The sequence below is a fragment of the Microcebus murinus genome, chromosome 25 (assembly GCF_040939455.1).
Source record: "Microcebus murinus isolate Inina chromosome 25, M.murinus_Inina_mat1.0, whole genome shotgun sequence".
NCBI classification, from domain to species: Eukaryota; Metazoa; Chordata; class Mammalia; order Primates; family Cheirogaleidae; genus Microcebus; species Microcebus murinus.
The window spans coordinates 15,688,544-15,708,856 of record NC_134128.1 but is presented as its reverse complement, the minus strand read 5'-3'; the positions used below and the strand labels follow the sequence as shown (position 1 = coordinate 15,708,856).

Below are 20,313 nucleotides of genomic sequence, written 5' to 3'. Positions count from 1 at the left end.
ATTAAAATAAAAAGAACAAATAATTCAAAAATTAATCTTGTGTGGCCAGGCAAGGTGGCTCACATCTATAATCCTAGCAGTCTAGGTGGCCGAAGCAGAAGGATCACGAGAGCTCAGGAGACCAGGCTGAGCAAGAGCAAGACCAGTATCCACTAAAAATAGGAAAATTAGCTAGGGGTGGTGGCACATGCCTGTAGTTTCAGCTATTCCGGAGACTGAGGCAAGAGGATGGCTTGAGCCCAGGAGTTTGAGGTTGCAGTGAACTATGATGATGCCACTGCACTCTTGCAATCTACCCTGGGCAACAGACCAAGACTCTGTCTCAAGAAAAAAAAAGAAAAAATTAATTAAGTGTGAAATTTTTTCTCTCTGCTTATGTTGTCTTTTAAAATGATGCCTTTTTTTTTTTTTGGTATGTGTGTTTTTTGTGTTTTTTTTTTTTTTTTTAGTGTCATTCTTCCACTTCCTCAGAATGTGAAGGATTATTTACTCGATGATGGAACTCTGGTGGTTTCAGGAAGGTAAGGTACATTTAAAAAAAAAATCCTCAAACTTTATCATAAATGTGGTAATGATTAATCTCAACACTTACCATATAAAAATGAATAAATTAGCTTAGGCACCATTATCTCCCTTTAGCTTTTCTTCCTTCCTAGCTAAAATTATATGCTGATCCTTGTCTCATGTTTCTTGTCAGTGCTTAGTTAATATTTTCAAAATTGAGTACTTCCCCCTCTAATAATTACTGTTGTGAAATTGAGCAGTTCCTTTACCTCTGCTTTTAGGACGTTTCCTAAAGGATATGATAACTTTTCCTTCTGAAGGTAGCAGGGTTGGGGAGGGCACATTAAAACCCTTTCAGATCTTTCAGTTTTTAAGATAAAAAATTCATTGTCCCTTGCAAACAGAAAGCTTTACGAGGGTTTATCATTTAACTCCCCAACATTTTGTTCTTCACACTTGACCTGCCATGGCACCACCTACACCTTCTAAAAGCTGTTTAGGTAGTTCTCCTATTTGTAAAGGGAAGAAGTTATCATATTTCATTCTTTTTAGTGCAAACTTGGGAAGTTTAAGAATCACAGAATTTAGTGAAGTACAATATTTTCATTCAAGTGTCTGCTCAGAAGTCATTTTATGTAAGTGTTTGTCCTTCACCATCCTTTCTAAAATAGCCTGACAGTAATCCTTGCTGGTTTATCACTTTGTCCTCAACCTTCTTTTATTTTTCTACACTTAATTCCACCTGACACAAACCTCTTAATTGTTTTATTGGAATGCAACTTCATGAGAATAGGGCCTTGGCCAATTTTGATCACCCCAGCTCATGGAACAGTGCCTGATCCATCAGAGGTGCTTGATATACACTTGTTTGGTGAATAAACCTTAGAAATATAGAATTGTGTGTGTTTTTGATAACACTAAATTGACCTCATATTTTTGCCTGATGGATTTTAAGTGTAGCTTTCTGGATTGTATTTCTGTTTTTGTTATTTACAGCCCCTTGATAACCTGGAAGGTATTAATGTAAAGCCTCATTAATTTGGAATAATTGAAGGATAAAGATACAGTAGAAAAGTTGGATAAGTCTCAGCTTTGGGATATTTACAAACTTAATTTTACTTTTCCCAAATATAGCACATATAATAAGCTTATAGAAATGAGACTGTAAATAAAATGACTCAATATTAACAAATATGTGATACATTTCAGTACTATAAACATATTGAAGAGCTCCTATATTGATTTTCACTGGCCAGATGTTTGCACAGTCTCTGATTTAGGCAAGTACTGTGTTAAATACTGTTAATCATTGCTGCATCTGTATATTATAGCAATGCGCTGATCACGTAAGGACTCTGCCCTTTTAGAGTTGACAGTTCAGCTTCATCTTTTGGTGAGCATCAGTATGATGTAGTGCTGGTTCTTGAGTCAGATTGCCTAGTTTTAGATCATATCTTTGCTATTTTCTAGCTCTCTGTTCCTCAGTTTCCTTGTCTATAAATGGGGCAAATGACAATATAGCACTTACCTTGCAGGGTTTGTTACGAAAATGTGAGACCTGCTAGAGGGACAACTAAGGTGGTGACAATAGAGGGGAAATTGTGAATGGATTTGAGATGATTTGGAGCTTGCACCTTCAGAACTTAATGATGGAGAGGGAAGGGTCAAGAATTCCTCTCAGATTTCTGATTGAACAGCTAAGTGAATGAAGATGTCATTGGCTCAGGTTGAAAAAAAGCAATGTTTATTGAGATTTCAAGAGTAGTGGTTTTAGGTTGGGTTACTTTTGTAGATAAAAACTTGAAAATTATAGGTATAATTAGATGAGGTACATTTACAATAAAATGCATAGATCTTAAGTGTACAATTTGACAAATCTTGATAAATGTATTACATGTATTTCACCACCACTCCATTCCCCAGAAAGTTTTCTGTTATCCCTTTCTTAGCCTGGTTTTGTCAATTCTAGAATTTCATATAAACAGAATCTTGTAATATGTATTCTTTTGTATCTGTCTGAATGGAAACAACAGAAACTGTTTTTCCTCTGCTCTGACACCACAAGAATAAACACAGAAGACTTCTGTGACCAAATGTATGGGGATTCTCCCCCTCCAACAAGCAAACAATCAGTTCTTTAGCGGATGCCAGGTGGGTGTCCTCCAATCCAATTCTCATGCTCTCTACCTGGTAATAGCACTAGATCACACAGGTGGAGGGCTGAGTCCCCAAGGCTCTCCCAATTTCTATGCCAGTCTCAGGCCCCAGGTGGTTTTGCCTGTTTTTCCGATCGACCAGCTATAAATCGGGGCCCCATCCTTGGGTTTGATGAATTTGCTAGAGCAACTCTTAAGAACCCAGAGAAACACTTACTTAGGTTTACCAGTGTATTATAAAGGATGTTATGAAAGATGCAGATGAGGAGATGCGTAGGTGAGGTATGAGGAAGGGGTGCGGAGCTTCCATGCCCTCCCTGTGCACACCACCCTGCAGGAACCTCCATGTGTTCAGCTGTCCAGAAGCTCTTTGTTCTCTTGGTCCTTTTATAGAGACTTCATTGGATAGGCATGATTGACAACTGTGTAGAGATGTGATTGTACAAAAACGAGTATGCGTATTAGTATAATATTAGTAGACTGAATGGGGAAACCCAGCAAAGTTGTCTGTTCAGATTCTTCTTGGCTTGTCTGTGTAGCAGTCCTTCCTCCCACATATGGGACAGGACCACTTCTGAAATGGGGATCTTATGACCTACCATCTAATAAAGATATATTTTTAGTTTCTGTGGCCTGCCTTGGGGAGATAAAGCAAGTCAAAAGAGCACAGGAGAAGGCCGTAGAGAGATTTGCCAGAATCTGCTTCTGGCCAGGCGCGGTGGCTCACACCTGTAATCCTAGCACTCTGGGAGGCCGAGGCGGGCGGATTGTTTGAGCTCAGGAGTTCGAAACCAGCCAGAGCAAGAGTGAGACCCCGTCTCTACTATAAATAGAAAGAAATTAATTGTCCAACTAATATATATAGAAAAAATTAGCCAGGCATGGTGGCACATGCCTGTAGTCCCAGCTACTCGGGAGGCTGAGGCAGAAGGATTGCTTGAGCCCAGGAGTTTGAGGTTGCTGTGAGCTAGGCTGACACCATGGCACTCTAGCCTGGGCAACAAAGCAAGACTCTGTCTCAAAAAAAAAAAAAAACCTGCTTCTAACACTTAAAGCACCCCAGTGTTACAGCAAAAGACTGTATCATGGGCTATGGGCATGAACTATGGATGAAAAAAATACATATATATATCATGATTTCATAGTCTGGCTCCTTTAACTCAGTATAATGCTTTTGAGATTCAACTATTTTATCATTCCATTTTGTTTCTAAATGGTAGTTTTCAAACATGTCTTTTTAAACTCACTTTTGGGGTTTGTATATTGTAGGTTTGGGTGTGTAACCATTTTAATATATTCTTTGTTATCCTAACAAGGAATTTTTTGCTTCACTGAATTTAGATGGTAAGAGTTAGTTGAGTGAGTTTGTGTATATGATTCTTCAGTCCTAAGGCTGTTTGGGTTTTTAAAAAAAAATACACTAAGTGCACCTGAAATTATGACAACATGGTACCAAAGTCTTTTCCTTGCTTAATTTTTGTTTATGTTTTTTAGGGAAGATCCACCAACATGCTCTCAGCCAGACAGTGGTGATGAAGCAGAAGAAATACAGGTTGGTACAAAATAAAATAACCTGTTCTAATTTAAATGATCTCTGAAATGGTTCTGACATTTAGATCTTACCTTACATTTGATAAAGTGAGAAATTACTCTCACTTTGAGAAAAATCTCACTTTGACATATTTTTCCATATACTGTATGTTCAGGAAAAGATGTCTTCTGTTTATATATCATTTTCAGGTGGAGCACTGCTTTTTGGAAGCCCCGTGCAGTACTTAAGTGTAATGTTTTGTTTCTGTTCTCTTTTCCACACAGTGGTCTGATGATGAGAACACAGCCACGCTTACGGTAAGAGATTCACGCTGTCACGTAAGGGTTAGCATCAAGGTTTAAATGCATATCTTTTGAAATTCCCACTATCTTTTTCTCCACAGGCTGTTATTTATTATTTTGATTATTAATTATTATGATTCAAATAACTTGAATCATTGTTTAACTGACAAATATGGTTTGCTCTCTTTTTCCCTTTGATTACAAAGGAAATATTTTAAGTTCATATTTGATGCTTTGCCTTATTTCTGTTAAGCTCTGCAAGAAGAAATCAAACCTAATATTAAACTCTTTGGTTCCCAGATCTGTGAAACCTAAAATAAAGTGAAAATCTATATTTACTAATTCAAGTATATTTAAATGACATGAAAATTAGTCTTTCAAGCAAGAATAGAAAAGCATGTGATTTTAACCAATATTTTATATAAAAATGTAGAAGTTGATCAAGCATATTACAGTCTTTCAAGATAAGACTGGTGTTTTGAAATTCAACTTAAAAATTTTTTTAGTAAAGATTGTTAAAGGGAGAATTGAAACCAAAATAATGTATTTCTAAAAATAGATAAATGAAACTCCTTATACCTTGAGTTAAAAGGGAAATGTTTTTGTAAAATTCCTTACAAGTAAATAAATGTAAAGGCAGAAAAAAAGGAAACTAGTTTTAGGGACGGGTATATTCTAATACAGCTCAAAATACAAAGCTATTTCTGTTTATTTTAATGAAAGAGATGGAGTTTCCAGAGCAAAAAAAAGTGGAGATGCCCCAAACTGCCATATTTCTTTAGGTGTAAAAAGTGAAGCATGACAACAAACACAGATGTGGAAAGTTTGCATGTTTTGTTTACTCCAGATGCCATGCAGACCCCTCTTCTTTTATGGGAATTCCATTCAGTTCAATGTAAATGCTATTTATCTGCCATATTCAGGGCACTATACCAGGTTTTGTGAAATGAACAAAGATGAAGATGATTTGATTCCTGCCATCAGGGAGTTTGCAAACCGGGGAGAGGTGGCACAGGTAGGGGGTAGATGGCAGTGCTGTCAGAACTGAGAGCATTTACAGCTGGGGGCACTGGAAATGCCTGAAGGGATAAGCGATATTTGACCTGGGCCTTAAAAGTGGTGAGGATTATCAGTATCAACTCAGGATTTTAAATATATATGGATGGACAGATACAGAAATTAATAATACAAAGATGTGTGCGTATTTACCGAACTGTTCACTAAGGTTTGGCATGTGACAACATGGTAGCAGTTAGCACACCTAGTGCCCTGATCTTGGTTTCTAAATACCATTCTCCATTAAAAGGAATCAAGTTCATGGAGAAATTCAAGACTGGAGTTAGAAAATGTGTGCCTCCTGCTAGGAGGTACAAGAAGGACACATCACCTGACACAACTACATAGCCTGGATCTGATCATGAGGAAACATGCAGCAGACTCAACATTTTGGAAATTAGGTAGAGTAGCTGCCCTGTTCCCTATAAAAATGTCAAGATCATAATTGGTAAGAACAACAGAGAGAGGAACTGCTGCAGATTAAAAGAGATTAAAGAGACATGACAGCTAGATGCAGTGCATGATTCTAGACTGGATACCTGGACAAGATAAAAAGTTTTGATTTTTCTTTTGCCAAAAAAGACATCGTTAGGATAATTGGCAAATTTTGAATAAGATCTGCAGATTAGGTTATAGGTATTGTATCCATGTTAGTTCCCTGATTTTGATAATTTCACTATGTTATGTAAGAGACTGTTAAATCAGCTTTTTAGGGACTACACACTGAAGTATTTAGGGATATAGGGGCACGGTGACTGCACATTATATGAAAAATTTGTTTTATGTATATGTAATTAGACACGCATAGATAGAGGAAGGTTGAGGAGAGTTATAAAGCAAATGTGGTAAAACAGAAAAGTCTGGGTGAAAAGTATGTAGAAATTCTTGATACTCTTCATGTTTCTGGAATTGTTTAAAAATAAAAAATTAATAATTTCAAAATGTGGGTTTCACTGGGTGGAGCCAAATGGAGTTGGCAGGGGAACATTCATGGTAGAACACTCAGTGGAGGTAAGATGTGAGCCAGGACCAAGGGTAGGAAAATCCAACGTATTGGTGAATGGAAAATTGGCCACTAATGTATGTGCAAAAGCAGTCCATTAAAAATGAAAAAAAAAATAGATGGATAAATTTCAAAAACATGGTGAATTGTAAAAAGTAAGTTCCTAAAAGTAAGCATAGTATATGACAACATTTATGTTAAATTTTTTGAATGCCATATTTTATGCATGGTATAAAATGCCATATTTTATGCATGGATAAGTATAAAATTATGAATATAGAAGAATACCCCCTAATTTTGCAACAGTGGCTGCCTGTGCGGAGACACAGAAGGGTTAGGGAGGAGGACAAGGAGAGAGGAGCCTCATTTCTACCTCATTTTTTTTCCCTTAATAAATATAAAAGTCTGGATCAAATAGGCCAACTTGTTGACTTTTTGGATCTACAAACATAGGTACATGTTTTTTGTATATTTAAGACATTTCATAATTCTAAAAAAAATAATAAAAAAGACACCTACCCTTTCTGGATGAGTGTGGTACAGGGTGCTATGGTAATGGTAGGTTAGGTTGGAAGGGTAGAGAAGTGAGAGGTGAGTCTAGATCACAGAGTCCAGGGAAATCACATTAAAAGTGTGGATTCTGTGCCACTTAGTATGGGAGCTTTTCCCAGACAGGTGAGGTGTTATGCATATTTTAAATTGGCTAGTTGAGCTATGAGCTTAAAACTAAAATGATAATTAAATCTGTTTATGGATAATTTTCAGAAAATGGTAAAATCATGACTCCCACATAGATATAAAACTGTGTAATGCATCTTGAAGACTTATTTAACTCATGAGGGAACCAAACACATGTTAGAACTGGTTCAAAAGAGAATCCAAAGACAAGACATAAATTTATAGATCAGGAATATTGAAATGGCTATGTAAATGAGGCAAAACTGGTTTTTCCTCCCTCTAGGGTAGAAGAGAAAACAATTGAACCTCTTCAGACAAGATAGTAGTTGCCTGTCCATAAGGATTAGTTCCTATTGCTATCATTTACCTGCAATTTACCCAGTTGCGAAATAGCTCACAGACCTTGCTAGAATCAGATAATTTGGAAGGGTGTGCTATATGTGGGCAATACATGGTCTTCCACAGAAAACTGTGCATATGCTTTTTATAATTTAAATTTATTTCAGGATCCCTATGCCAGGATTTCCTAAAGTTGAATAATTTTGAGGATTTGAGGGAACCAATACAAGCTGGGCACAAGGCAGGAGGATCACCTGAGGCCAGAAGTTGGTGAGACCAGCCTGGGCATCCTTACAAGACCTTGTCTCCACAAAAAAAAATTTTAAAAATTAGCCAGGTGTGGTGGCACACACCCATAGTCCAGCTACTCAAGAGGCTGAGGTGAGAAGATTGCTTGAGCCCAGGCATTCGAGGTTATAGTGAGCCATGGTGGTGCCACTGCACTCCGGCCTGGACGACAGAGTGAGACCCTGTCTCTGAAACAAACAAATGAACAAATGCAATACATAATTATAAAGCAATCCTTAGATGTCAAGTTTTATGGGATAGGATCATTAAATTGTTTTGTCTTTGAAGGTTGAATCCCTTCATGTTGTAAAATTGGTGTAACAGCTGTTTGTTTACAGGAAGTATTGCCAGTGCAGATTTTTAGATAAGGGGTGTTTATGGGTGAGCTCCAGGGAGCCAGCTCAGCAGCTTCAGGTGATGATGAGGAAATTATTGGCTTAACATAAATAATTCCTTTTGAGTGGGAGAGGTGAATGGAAAATAAAATCTCTTAATGCTATTACTCATTTTGAAAGCCTCTCTAAATTAGTTTAATTTCATGCATCTGAGCTGAAGAAGGAGTCTAATGGGAGACAGATGCAGAGGCAGCCTATCAGATAATTAAAAGATACTGTTATTAACCAGTCTAGAGGTCAGACTTATCTGTACCAGAGAGAAAGGTAGCTAGCCATAATTGGGCCTTAAGCTCTCTCTTTTTTACTCCCTAGCCTTTTGCTTTCTAGTTTGGGGGATATATTACCATTTTTTGAAACTTATTCTTTGGTCTGTTTCCCAGACTCTTGGCAAAGTTTTTTCTCTGTCATAACTAGGTTAGACCTCAGGGATCCACATAAACTGTTGATTTAATTTTGGAATGTGCAGTGTAGTTAATTCTAGACCTAGTCTAACTTTTTCCCCCTACATAAGAAATTGCTCACTGGATTTTTTTCAGCATTTGCAGTTGCCCATTAGGGGGCAGCAATCCCATTTAAAGGAATAATGGGAACGAATGGCCGTGAAGAATCTGTTGGTGGGTGTTCCTGTATTTCTGTCTCTCCCAAAGCCTCCATTTCCACCTCTCTTAGTTTTCCTTTTCTCTAACTTTTGTCCATGAGCTCCTTTGCTAGTGACCTAAAGCTCGAGGCAGGGCATAATGGCATCAAGCTTAAGTTCCTTTTAACAGCACTATTTCTATTTACTTCTTAGTTGATTTGAACCTGTAGAATATTTCAGTCACCTGCTTATATAAAATGTGCCTTTTTAAATCAATCAAGGGGAGAACATTTTAATTTGACGAAGGTCCTGTTTTTGAAACTTGTCTAATCCCAGTGTGGTGGCGGGCCTATAGTACCAGCTACTTAGGAGGCTGAGGCAGGAGGATCCCCTGGGCTCAGGAATTCAAGTCCAGCCTGGGTAACACAGCAAAACTCCATCTCTAAAAACAAAAATCAAACCAAAAACCAACGTGTCTGGAAATACTAGTATTTAAATACAGTTTACCACATCACTTATTTTTCATTCTCACAAAGCCTTCTGGGGATACTGTATGTCCAAGACATTTCTTGCAAATGGAAAGGCTTCTGGCCCTTTAAGTGGGGTGTCACTTCTGAGAACTGGAGTATGTGGACAGGTGATATTCTACCTGTCCCTTTTCGTTTTATAAATACTGGTTTTATCTAGGTGTACAGAGAACTGTTCATTCCTTCCTCACATTTCCAGATGCTTAGTGACATCTGTCTTTTTGGTTTTGTGGGTTTGATTGCTTTGGAAAATGCCATTTGAGCAGCTGGTTATTTTATTTCTCTTTCTGATGAATGTACTTGATCGCTGATTTTATTTAACTGGGTTCAAAAATTCTGGTAGTAATTTGTATTCTAAATTCTGTTTTTATACCCCAAGCTATAACCTTGGCATTTTGATCTTGTTTTCCATAGCTACTGTGATGATATTGACGTGTCCAAATATTTCTTCTTTCTCTCTGTAGGCACCCGAATTTCCTGAGTTCACCACTAAAGTCCAGGAAGCTATCAATTCCCTGGGGGGCAGTGTCTTTCCTAAGCTTAACTGGAGTGCCCCAAGGGTAGGAACACATAAGTAAACCTCTTATTGTTTGAATATTCTTTGTTTTGCTATTTATTTCATTTTATAGCCCCACAGAAGGTCTAATTATATTCTTAATCCTAGGAAAATATACTGTGGAACTTACTATTTTCCATCTATTATTTTATTTTCCTGACTTTGCTATACACTTTCCTGGTCTATGAAATACTGTATATTCTGCTAAAAGGTAGTTTCAGCCTCTTGTATTGCTGATCATGCTACAATTTTTACTCTGCCCTTTTCAAAACTTCGGCTGTTCAGTTTCACAGAATAATTTTTCTGTGTTGAAAAATAATAAAAATAAAACTGTCACAGGCTATGTAAATAGAGCAGTTTGAGAAATCAACTGATATTTTCTTAAATTGTGTTTTGTTCTTTTAACACTGCATTGACAAGATTTTTGTAAAAGTTAAGGCCTGTGGGAAAAATTCTCTATTTTTTTTAAATCCAATAAAAAACAGTTTTATGTCAGCAAAACTCATCAAAGACTTACTTGCATTTTCAAAACTCATCTCATATGCCTTTCTTTTTTATTCTAAACTGAACAGTAACTTGTGCTTAATCTAATTTTTATTTTTCCTTTTTAAGAGTACTTGTACATGTACAGAGTTTGAAATTTCAAATAGATTTGGAAGCTTGCTACAAAAATTAATTGGTCCTGACTTCTGTTTTACTTCACTAATACCTGCTTCCCAGAGGCAACCACTTTAAAATATTTCAGTACCTTCTTTTGTTATTTACCTCTGTTTCTTTGTTTTTCAGAGTAGGTATTTATTATTGACTCCCCACTCTGAAACAGAAAGATTCAGCTTTCTTTTACATCCTATCTCTTCTTTCTATACACTATCCTTATCATAGTTGGTAAATTTTGTTAGATCAGCATTTGGCATTTCCACTTACTATGATTATGCAAATGCTGTGTACACATCTGGATTATGTTTTCTCATGTAACATTTTGTTTTCCCTGGAGTTACTAATTGTCCTGTTTGTTTGGCTGCATGGTTTGCCATGTACATACTGTTTCAGTGGAATTAAATGTGTATGTTCAATACACGATCTTCAGAAGGTCATCATCTTTTCTTTGGGAGAAATTGTAAAGAAGTTATTATAAAGAAGTTATTGAGCTCATTTGTAGTTCCTTAAAGTCAATTTTTCATCTATATTATGAGCAGTATTTTTAATCATTCCATGCTACTGAACTGGATGGAGGCTCTATCACTGAAGATGAGTAGATTATTTGTGCTTGTAAATTATTCATTTGTTCATTAATTCGTTATTTATTGAGTACCTACTATGTGCTAGTATTTTCCATCTGGTATGAATAACTATTCATACCAGATAGGTTTTTGCAATCATTTTTCTCAAAATTATATTACTACCCTGTGTCTCATCTGTCTATAGGAGACATGTGTTTTTTAAATGACTTATTCTGTCATTTTAGTTATGTTCCACTAAACTTTGTGCCTACTGTGCCTGCTATTCTTCCTTTTTTTGTTCATATATATGAGAGCTTTACCATTTAAAGTTGTGATGGTTCAGAATATCTCACTTCCTTCTCGCCCAGATTTGGTAGACGTGTGGCTTAACTGCCCCAAATGTCAAAGTGCAGGTATTCGGCTGTCACTCCCCAGAAACAGGAAGGAGGGAGGGAGGTGGTCCCTTTTTTCTTAGAGAGTAGCTGGGCGGACTATATCTTTACCACTTTACTCTTTTAGCTGCAGTGTCAGTGTTTCTGATACCTTATTCCCCCTTCTTCTGTCATCACTAAGAAAAACATTAGGAAGTGCTTAGGCCGAGCCTGAAACATAAGGACCCTGGCATCTCAGTGTTCATAACTGAGTGACATGCAGTAGCGATGCTTTTTGTTATTGAGAGATGTAATTTAATGTTTGACAGTACTGCTAAAATTTACCTAACTTTCTTCCTTAAGCCTCTGAAGTGATATGTGTTATTGATTTTGTTTATAGGCCTGAGTATTTGTAGCAACTATCATGGAATATATACTAAATAGCATGTGCTCTATTATTTAGGATGCATACTGGATAGCAATGAATAGTTCCCTGAAATGTAAAACCCTCAGCGACATCTTTTTACTTTTCAAGAGTTCTGATTTCATCACTCGTGACTTCACTCAGCCGTAAGTATCTCTTATTCTCTCGTGTCAGTGGTTTCAGTACCTGCACAGATTTTTCTATAGCTGAAATTCCATTAGTTTTAGTACAATTATAAACTGCCGTCCCAAATAACAAAGCTATTTCATGTTGCCAAAGTGACCTATTAAATCAAACCTTTCTTTTCCTTTACAGTAAGTCCCTAAATATCAAAGGTTTTCTGTATCTCTACCCATTAAACATTTTAATAATTTTTTCCTAGTATAAAACTCTATATGTTTACCATAGAAAAACAAAATAAGGGGCTACCCATGATCTCACCACAATTGCTTCTATATACTTCTAGCATTCTGTGTAAATGTATGATAAAATATACCTGTCTCTACCTATATACAGATTCTTTAAATTTTTTATATTTATGATTCTTGTTTTTCTTTTTTTTTTTTTACCCAGGTTTTCCACATTGGTATATACAGTTTTTTTTTAAAAGGGAGATCCTATATAGTTCACATTGCTTAGTCAGCAGTATATTATTGCATATATAGTGACATCTTTGCATGTCATTAAATACTTAAATTCTTCATTCTTTTTCATTACCTTAATGGCATACCCCTGGATAGCATAATTTACCCAATCCTCTTTTCTTCTATAGTCCTGCAGTCCTTGAATTAAATCTTTGTGCGCTTCCCTAATTTTTTCCTTGGGATAAATTTCTAGAAGCGAGATAGCTGTGTTTCCTTCCTTTTTCCAGTCACTTGATAGCTGAAGAGCTTGACTGTACTGGCTGCATTGCAGGCGGACAGAACACCCGCACTGCTGAGCTGTAGGCCTTCTTTTGTTCTGTCATCAAATAGCAGTTATTCTTCTTGGCTTCTCCTCTTATCTCATCTTAAACAGACCGGTTATCTTAGTTAAACTCATGTTTAAACAGGCCTTTAAAATAAAGCATATCATAAAATCTAGAAGCTAAGCAGGAGAATAGGGTAAAGATACTGTATATGCATGCCGTTTCCTCCCTGTCCATCCAGTTGAATCTGCCCTGCCAGTTCACCCCATTTCAGCCTCACATCCTCTTTTGAAGTGGAATGTGGCGTGAATAAGTCAGTCCACTGCATGACAGTGGTGCTTCAGCTCTGTTGTTTCTGAGCTCTGCAGAAACGAGAGTATACGATACAATCAATGAGTATGATTGTATTGCACATTTATTATAAAAGGATTTTACCTGCAGTGGTATTTCTGGTTCTAAAGAAAGAGCTATGTATTGTTTTGACATTTAATTGTCAACCCTTGGTGGTTATGTCAGCAGAGGTGTTATTGGTAGTGTGTTGGTAGCCCTCATTTCATAATAATAATGATGTAGTAGTATTTTCATTCTAGGAGCCACCCTCTGATCAGAAGGAAGTTGTCCCTTTTTTTGCATTGTAAAGATTTTTGACATCTAATGCTTTAAGAGGCCTTGAAAATATATTGTGGTAAAAATACTCTCTACCTGTTAATTCATCTGATATGGATATTTATGTACCTTCAGTGTTAGTTGCAGTAAGAGTGTGAGGACACCTTTGCCTTTCCAAAACTTAACTATAAATCACTTTTAACTCTGAGGCTGACGGTTTTTAAATTAACTTTGCAATTTAACAATCCCCTACCTCCTCTTAGCTCACTTCTCCCTTATTGTCTTAATTTAACCTATATTCCAGTGGATGGTAGAAATACCAATAAGCTGTTTTGCATTTTGTACTTTTTGACTTTTGCATGGAAGTTAAATAAGCAAGTGAGTTTGAGTATTGGACTTAAAAGTATTTACCCACAGAATGCCATCCTTCTCCTATTATAAATAATTGGGTGTTGGCAGGAGCTAATATGGAGCACTGAGCTTTCGGGCTTTTAGCTGGCACAACTAATCTGTCACCCTTTTCTAGAAATATTTGTTGGTAGTCAGTTGCATAGCAATTAATAAGTCAGTTGCATAACAGTAAGTGTTGCCATCACATAAAAATTATTTATTGCTGGAACTCATTAAAGATGAATGTTTGTCACAAAGGTCTTGTGAACGAGCTTTTAAAAAGATATAAGAAAATAATTCATTAGATTGGACAGGATCATATCAGTGATCCTTTCCTTCTATAGGTTAGAAAATTGAGGCCTAAATCTGTTAAGTAATTTGCTCAAGGTCCCACAGAAGAACCAAAACCAGAATATAATTTTAATAACATCACTCTACAAATTCTTTATGCTTTCACTTAATAAAGTTATAGATTCTTTCTTTTCAAAATGCTTCCAATTAAGATAATGTATAATAGAATAAAATATCATTGAGTATCACATTATTATATATGTGTAAAATTATATAGCATAAATATGAGATTAAGTTTATACTATTTTGAGGCTTGACTGGACTAAAGAAAGAAATATGTTGTAGTTAGGATTTCAAGTTAACAGAAGGTGAACTGAAAATAGCTTATGCACAGGGTTTAAAAAATATATTATTTAACAAGCAGTCTGGATTGGGTATTTTTGGGATTAATCCAGCAGCTCACCAAGGTTGCCAGGAACCCAGGCTCTCTCATTCTTTCACAGTTGCCATTCTTGGTTTATTGGCTTGGTCTTTGGGTTTATCACCTAATGGTTAAAAGATTGCTGCCACAGTTCTAAGTATCTGTCACATGAAGACATGACAATATCTGAACCAAAAATAAGAGAGGTGGGTATATTTCCTCTCGTTCTGTTCTGTATGTGAACGAGTAAAGCATGCCTGCAAGCTTCCCGGGAGACTTCCTCTCAGCCCTTACTGGTCACACGAACAGTTGCCCAGCCTAATCCAGCAGTTGGCAGAGGGAACAGAATTGCCATGATTGGTTTAGACCAGGGGTTCTCAACATAAGCACGCATCAGGGCCATCTGGAGAGTTTGACAGAACACAGACTGCTGGGCTCCACCCCAGGGTTTCTGATTGAGAAGGCCTGGAATGGGGCCCAAGCCTGTCCTTTCTAACCTGTTCCCAGGGCATACGTTGATACTGCTGGCCAGGGCCATGCCTTGAGTACCGCTTAGATTAATCAGCACGTGCATCCCTGGGATTAGGGAGGGAGTCCTGGAGCACAAGTGCTTCCAGTGTCTGTATAATCCAGGTTCCGTTAGCCAGGTTGAAGGTGCGAGATGGCTAGAGGGTGTCTGCCACGGCTGTACATTGCTATAGGATATTAAGTACTGGTTTTATTTTTCCTGTTCCTCAAATGGTTACTGTAGACAAGAAGTTTAAAAAGTGGATTTTGATATATGACACACATAATGTCATCTGTCTACATTATATTGCTGGCTGAATTATTTGCCCAGGTATAAATATATTATGTGATTAAACTTGCTGAGTCACAAGGCTGCTTTCGTTAATTATTTTATTGATGAAGTATCACTTCAGAAAGCCAAGTAGGCAATAAAAATAATGTGATATTCATCTGGCATTTAGAAGATAGAGCTGTGTGAGTGAATAACAGTCATTGTTTCTCTCAGGGGCTCATGACTAAGGAGAAATAGATTTGACTAGAGATCAGAGAATTTCACATGTCTTAGCAATTTAAACTCAGCTATGTTCAACATAAATTTAAAACTTTTTTTCTTCCAAGATTATTACAAAACCAGTTATTCTAAAATCCAGCAGCAATTTCAGGAGTAAAATTTTGTGCATAAGTGGACCTAACAGAACCTTGTATGTTGTGATTTTTTTTTAAATGACAATTTTTTTTGCTTTAGATTATTTTAATTTTAGATGACATGTTTTATCTCATTTTGAAGAAAAATTCTATGAAAATTGTAATGAACACACCCAATCTCCCTTAAGTCAGTATGATTTTACTTTTTATTTTTCCTTTTCCACCACCAGTAAAAATCTTAAAAAACTGAATCTGTGTACTGAGACTTATTTTGCTTTCTAAACACCAAGAAAAGCTACAGTATCCAAACTCTGGTGCTTAGTTTTTTCCCTGGCTCTAAATTTTTCTGTTCTTTTTCTGCCCATGATTTAAAATATTTTCATATAATTAGGGCTTTTTTTTAACTGTGAAGTGCAATGTTGTAACATTCCCACTTTTTTTTTTTTTTTTTTAAGAGACAGGGTCTTATTCTCTGTCACCCAGGCTGGAGTGCAGTGGCACAACCATAGCTCACTGTAACCTCGAATTCCTGGGCTCAAGTGACCCTCCTGCCTCAGCCTCCTGAGTGGCTAGGACTACAGGCACACACCACCATGTTTGGCTAATTTTTTATTTATTTTTTTGTAGAGATAGGGTTACACTATGTTGCCCAGGCTGGTCTTGAACTCCTGCCCTCAAGTAATCCTCCCACCTTGGCCTCCTAACATGCTGGGATTACAGGTGTGAGCCACTGCTCCCTGCCACCTTCCCACTTTTGAAAAAAGCTTGCCAGTAAGGATTGTGCCCTAGTAACACCAAGGGCAATAGGTATTATTTCTGATACCTGATGCCATTTTAGAGTTCTAATGACTTTATTTTCCGCCATTTATAAAGCTTTAATGATGAAATTTTCTCATTACTTTTAAAATAATGAAATTGTGGTCCCAATCAATGGATTAGTTAGTTAACACCTCAATTGTCCAGAGTAAATTCACAAAGAATGTTCTGCAGGTAATACAGTGATTCTTCTTCTGCACTCCTGCCATGTTGACTGGCCCAAATTAGAGAGCAAGTTCACACCATTTGAGTAGGTAATATTATAAATCATATCACCAGTACTGGAATCTCCCTTGCCCCCAACAAACAGGATCATCTTCAATTTAAGTGTTTTCCACTAGAGTAGCCTTTTGTTTGCACCTCTATCCAGCTTTTTCTTGTGCAATATATTTCTTAATTACAACAACCCATCATAATACACATACAGTTACATGCCTCATACCCATGTCTCAGTCAACAGTGGACCATGTATTCATGGACGGTGGTCTCATACAATTGTAATACTGTATTTCTGCCGTACCTTGTTTATGTTTAGATGTTTGGATAAACAGATACTTACCATTGTGTTATAGTTGCCTGCAGTATTCAGTACAGTGACATGCTGTGCAGGTTTGTAGCCTAGGAGCAGTAGGCCGTACCATATTGCCTAGGTGTGTAGTAGGCTGCCATCTAAGTTTGTTTAACTTAGAATAAACTTCGGTTTAACACCGAAGAATGTTTGCATTCTACCGTGTTCACAGAACAGCAAAATTGCCTAACGACGTATTCCTCAAAACAGCCCTGTCATTAAGCTATGCATGACTGTACGTGTATCCTTTATCATCTTTCCCCCTTTCTTTGTATTAATAACATAGCATAGGACACATTGCACCCTATCTTCCATATTCTACGTCCTGTTTCCCTGATTGTCCCTGCTGCCCTAGTCCCACATTCTCAGATATGCATCCTCATCTCGGAATGTGTTAACGTTTGACCTCTTTCAATGTGTGAGACATTTGGAACAGCATGATAGAAACCGCATCTTGATCACATTTCTAACAACATCCACAGAAAAAAGCATGTCAGTCTCAAGACATGTTTGGGGCATAATAAATATGCCTATTATTTGTATAATAAGACTATTTGGCTGGCAGGAACCTCAGTCTTATTTAGGTTGAGGGAATGATCTGGGTAGAAATAAAAGAAAAAAAAACAACACTCCTATTAGTCATCAGTACGAGCTAAGTGTAGTTCTTTAGTTTAGGGTTACCATCATTTTTTCTTTCTCTTTTTCTTTTTTTTTTTTTTTTTGAGACAGAGTCTCGCTTTCTTGCCTAGGCTAGAGTGAATGCCGTGGTGTCAGCCTAGCTCACAGCAACCTCAAACTCCTGGGCTCAAGCGATCCTCCTGCCTCAGCCTCCCACGTAGCTGGGACTACATGCATGCACCACCATGCCCGGCTAGTTTTTATATATATATATCAGTTGGCCAATTAATTTCTTTCTATTTTTATGGCAGAGACGGGGTCTCGCTCAGGCTGGTTTTGAACTCCTGACCTTGAGCAATCCACCCGCCTCGGCCTCCCAGAGTGCTAGGATTACAGGCGTGAGCCACCGCGCCCGGCCTCTTTTTCTTTTTTTTAAAGAGGATCTCACTCTGTCACCCCAGCTGGAGTGCAGTGACATGATCATCATCCTTTTTCTTTTCCTTTTTCATTTTTCTTTCCTTTTTTAAAATTTGGATTTAGAACATGATCAAAATTTCTGTTAACTGGCTAATTTCAAAGTTTTTAAAAAAATACGCTGCCACAGTTTTACAGTAGTCCTCATCAGAACAGACCTTTGGGATTGTGCTATTTTTTTCCTTCAGAATAGAAGCTTTACTGCTGTTAAATCTGAAAATTCTTTTAGTTATTTATTTATTTATGTATTTTTGAGACAGAGTCTCACTCTGTTGCCTGGGCTAGAGTCCCATGGCGTCAGCCTAGCTCACAGCAACCTCAAACTCCTAGGCTCAAGTTATCCTTCTGCTTCAGCCTCCCGAGTAGCTGGGACTACAGGCATGCACTACCATGCCCAGCTAATTTTTTCTATGTATTTTTAGTTGGCCAATTAATGTCTTTCTATTTTTAGTAGAGATGGGGTCTCGCTCTTGCTCAGGCTGGTTTCAAACTCCTAACCTTGAGCGATCCGCCCACCTCAGCCTCTCAGAGTGCTAGGATTACAGGCGTAAGCCGCCATGCCTGGCCTAGTTTGTAATTTATATTGTAGATTATGTAACATTTATTATTTAATAACATTCATGTTTATTTTAGAGTTTTCATTGCTAGCTAGAGGAACTATAATTATTCTACCAAGAATTATGAGTTTAGAATTCAACATAGCCTCCTTTCAAACTAGACTATAAATTAATGACTTTGGTTTAATCCCACTTTCTGTTGGTACCTTGTTGAAAATTTCAACTAAAGAAATCTTCCAAATGAGTGTAAAATACTAATTCAGGAAAAAAATTTAGGAGTTTTGTTTTTAAACATTGCTACCTCCTCAAGAATGTAAGTGGAATCCAAATGTTCACACACAATGTTCTTTTCAGTATTTCGGCTAAGCTCCTGAAAATGGTATTGTTGGCCTTTAGATCCAGTCTTAGCTAGATGGCTCAGCGCTTTCCTCTCTTTCCAGGGAGGATTCTTGGCCATCTGGTTAATCATCTTAATAAGAAAAAGCCTTGTACAGTAATCTCCTATACCACAGATGTTCTCTCTTCTACCCTCTGAAACTAGTCAAGTTTTTAAAATAACAAATGGTAAAGCAATCAACATTTAAAAACAATGTTAGAGGATGGTAGGGTGCAAATGTGTATTAAAATGTATACCTGTTTCAAAGTAGCAATATGAGGATTAATCAGGGGTTGAAATGAATGTTTTTAGTAATGTAAAAACATTTTTAAAAATTAAAGACCCTGAAATTGCTCCTTTTGGTTTCCCTTTAATATTTTTGAAACGGGTAAGTATAGAACCTTAATCTACCTTATTCTTTATGGAATAATATCTTCTAAAAAATCAGCCTCATTTTCGAATTTACAAAAAATACAGCACCCACATGGTTAAAAAACACATTTCAAAATTAAAGTGGTAGTAATTCTGTTACAATTCTAACCATTGTTTATTCTACTCTCTTTGCCATTTCTCTCCTTCTGTCTCCCTTGTATCTTTTAGATACATTTAAATTGAAAACAATAGGAAATCAGTTCAGTTTTATCATGATAATGAGCTTGCTTGGAAGCTAAAATATTAACTTTTAAAGTAAACTTGAATGAGTTTCTTATAAAGCAAGACATGTACACTTTGTACTTTATGTATTTTTAATTCCTCAAAATTAAAAGTCAATATGAAAGTAATGTATATTCAATGTGATAAATATAATGTTAGAAATACTGCAGATAAACAATGGAAGAAATTAATAGTCACTTCCGGGAAGAAAAAACATTGTTAACATTATAGTACTTATCAGTGTGTTGTTTTGTCACATATGTATCAGTTTTAAAAAGTGAGATTGTTCTGTATATAGTTTTGTGACTTGTTTTATTATTTTAAAAGTATACTGTAGTGTAAATATTTTTCTTTCTTATGAAAAATTTTTACCACACAATTTTTTATCCTTCATAATACTGTCTCAATTTTTAACACATTTTTGACTTATAAAAAGTAAAAAAGCATTTTTTTTGAATATACAATTAAGTTGGAATTCTCTGCAATCATTTGTGATTTATACTACAAACAATAACAGTTTTAGTTTACTTGATTGGCTGAAATACTGAGAAAACAG

The 20,313-nt window shown here is 36.6% G+C and overlaps 1 protein-coding gene across 1 annotated transcript in view; it reads left to right on the top strand.

Annotated features, from left to right (window-relative positions):
* Nucleotides 1-20,313, top strand: part of CDC123 (cell division cycle 123) — a 45,534-nt gene that overhangs the window by 2,157 nt on the left and 23,064 nt on the right. Inside the window, exons 2-6 of the mRNA XM_075997461.1 lie at nucleotides 450-521; nucleotides 4,155-4,212; nucleotides 4,476-4,508; nucleotides 9,821-9,916; nucleotides 11,967-12,073. Of these exons, the coding sequence (XP_075853576.1) occupies nucleotides 450-521; nucleotides 4,155-4,212; nucleotides 4,476-4,508; nucleotides 9,821-9,916; nucleotides 11,967-12,073 (366 nt within the window). The remainder of the gene's footprint in view (nucleotides 1-449; nucleotides 522-4,154; nucleotides 4,213-4,475; nucleotides 4,509-9,820; nucleotides 9,917-11,966; nucleotides 12,074-20,313) is intronic.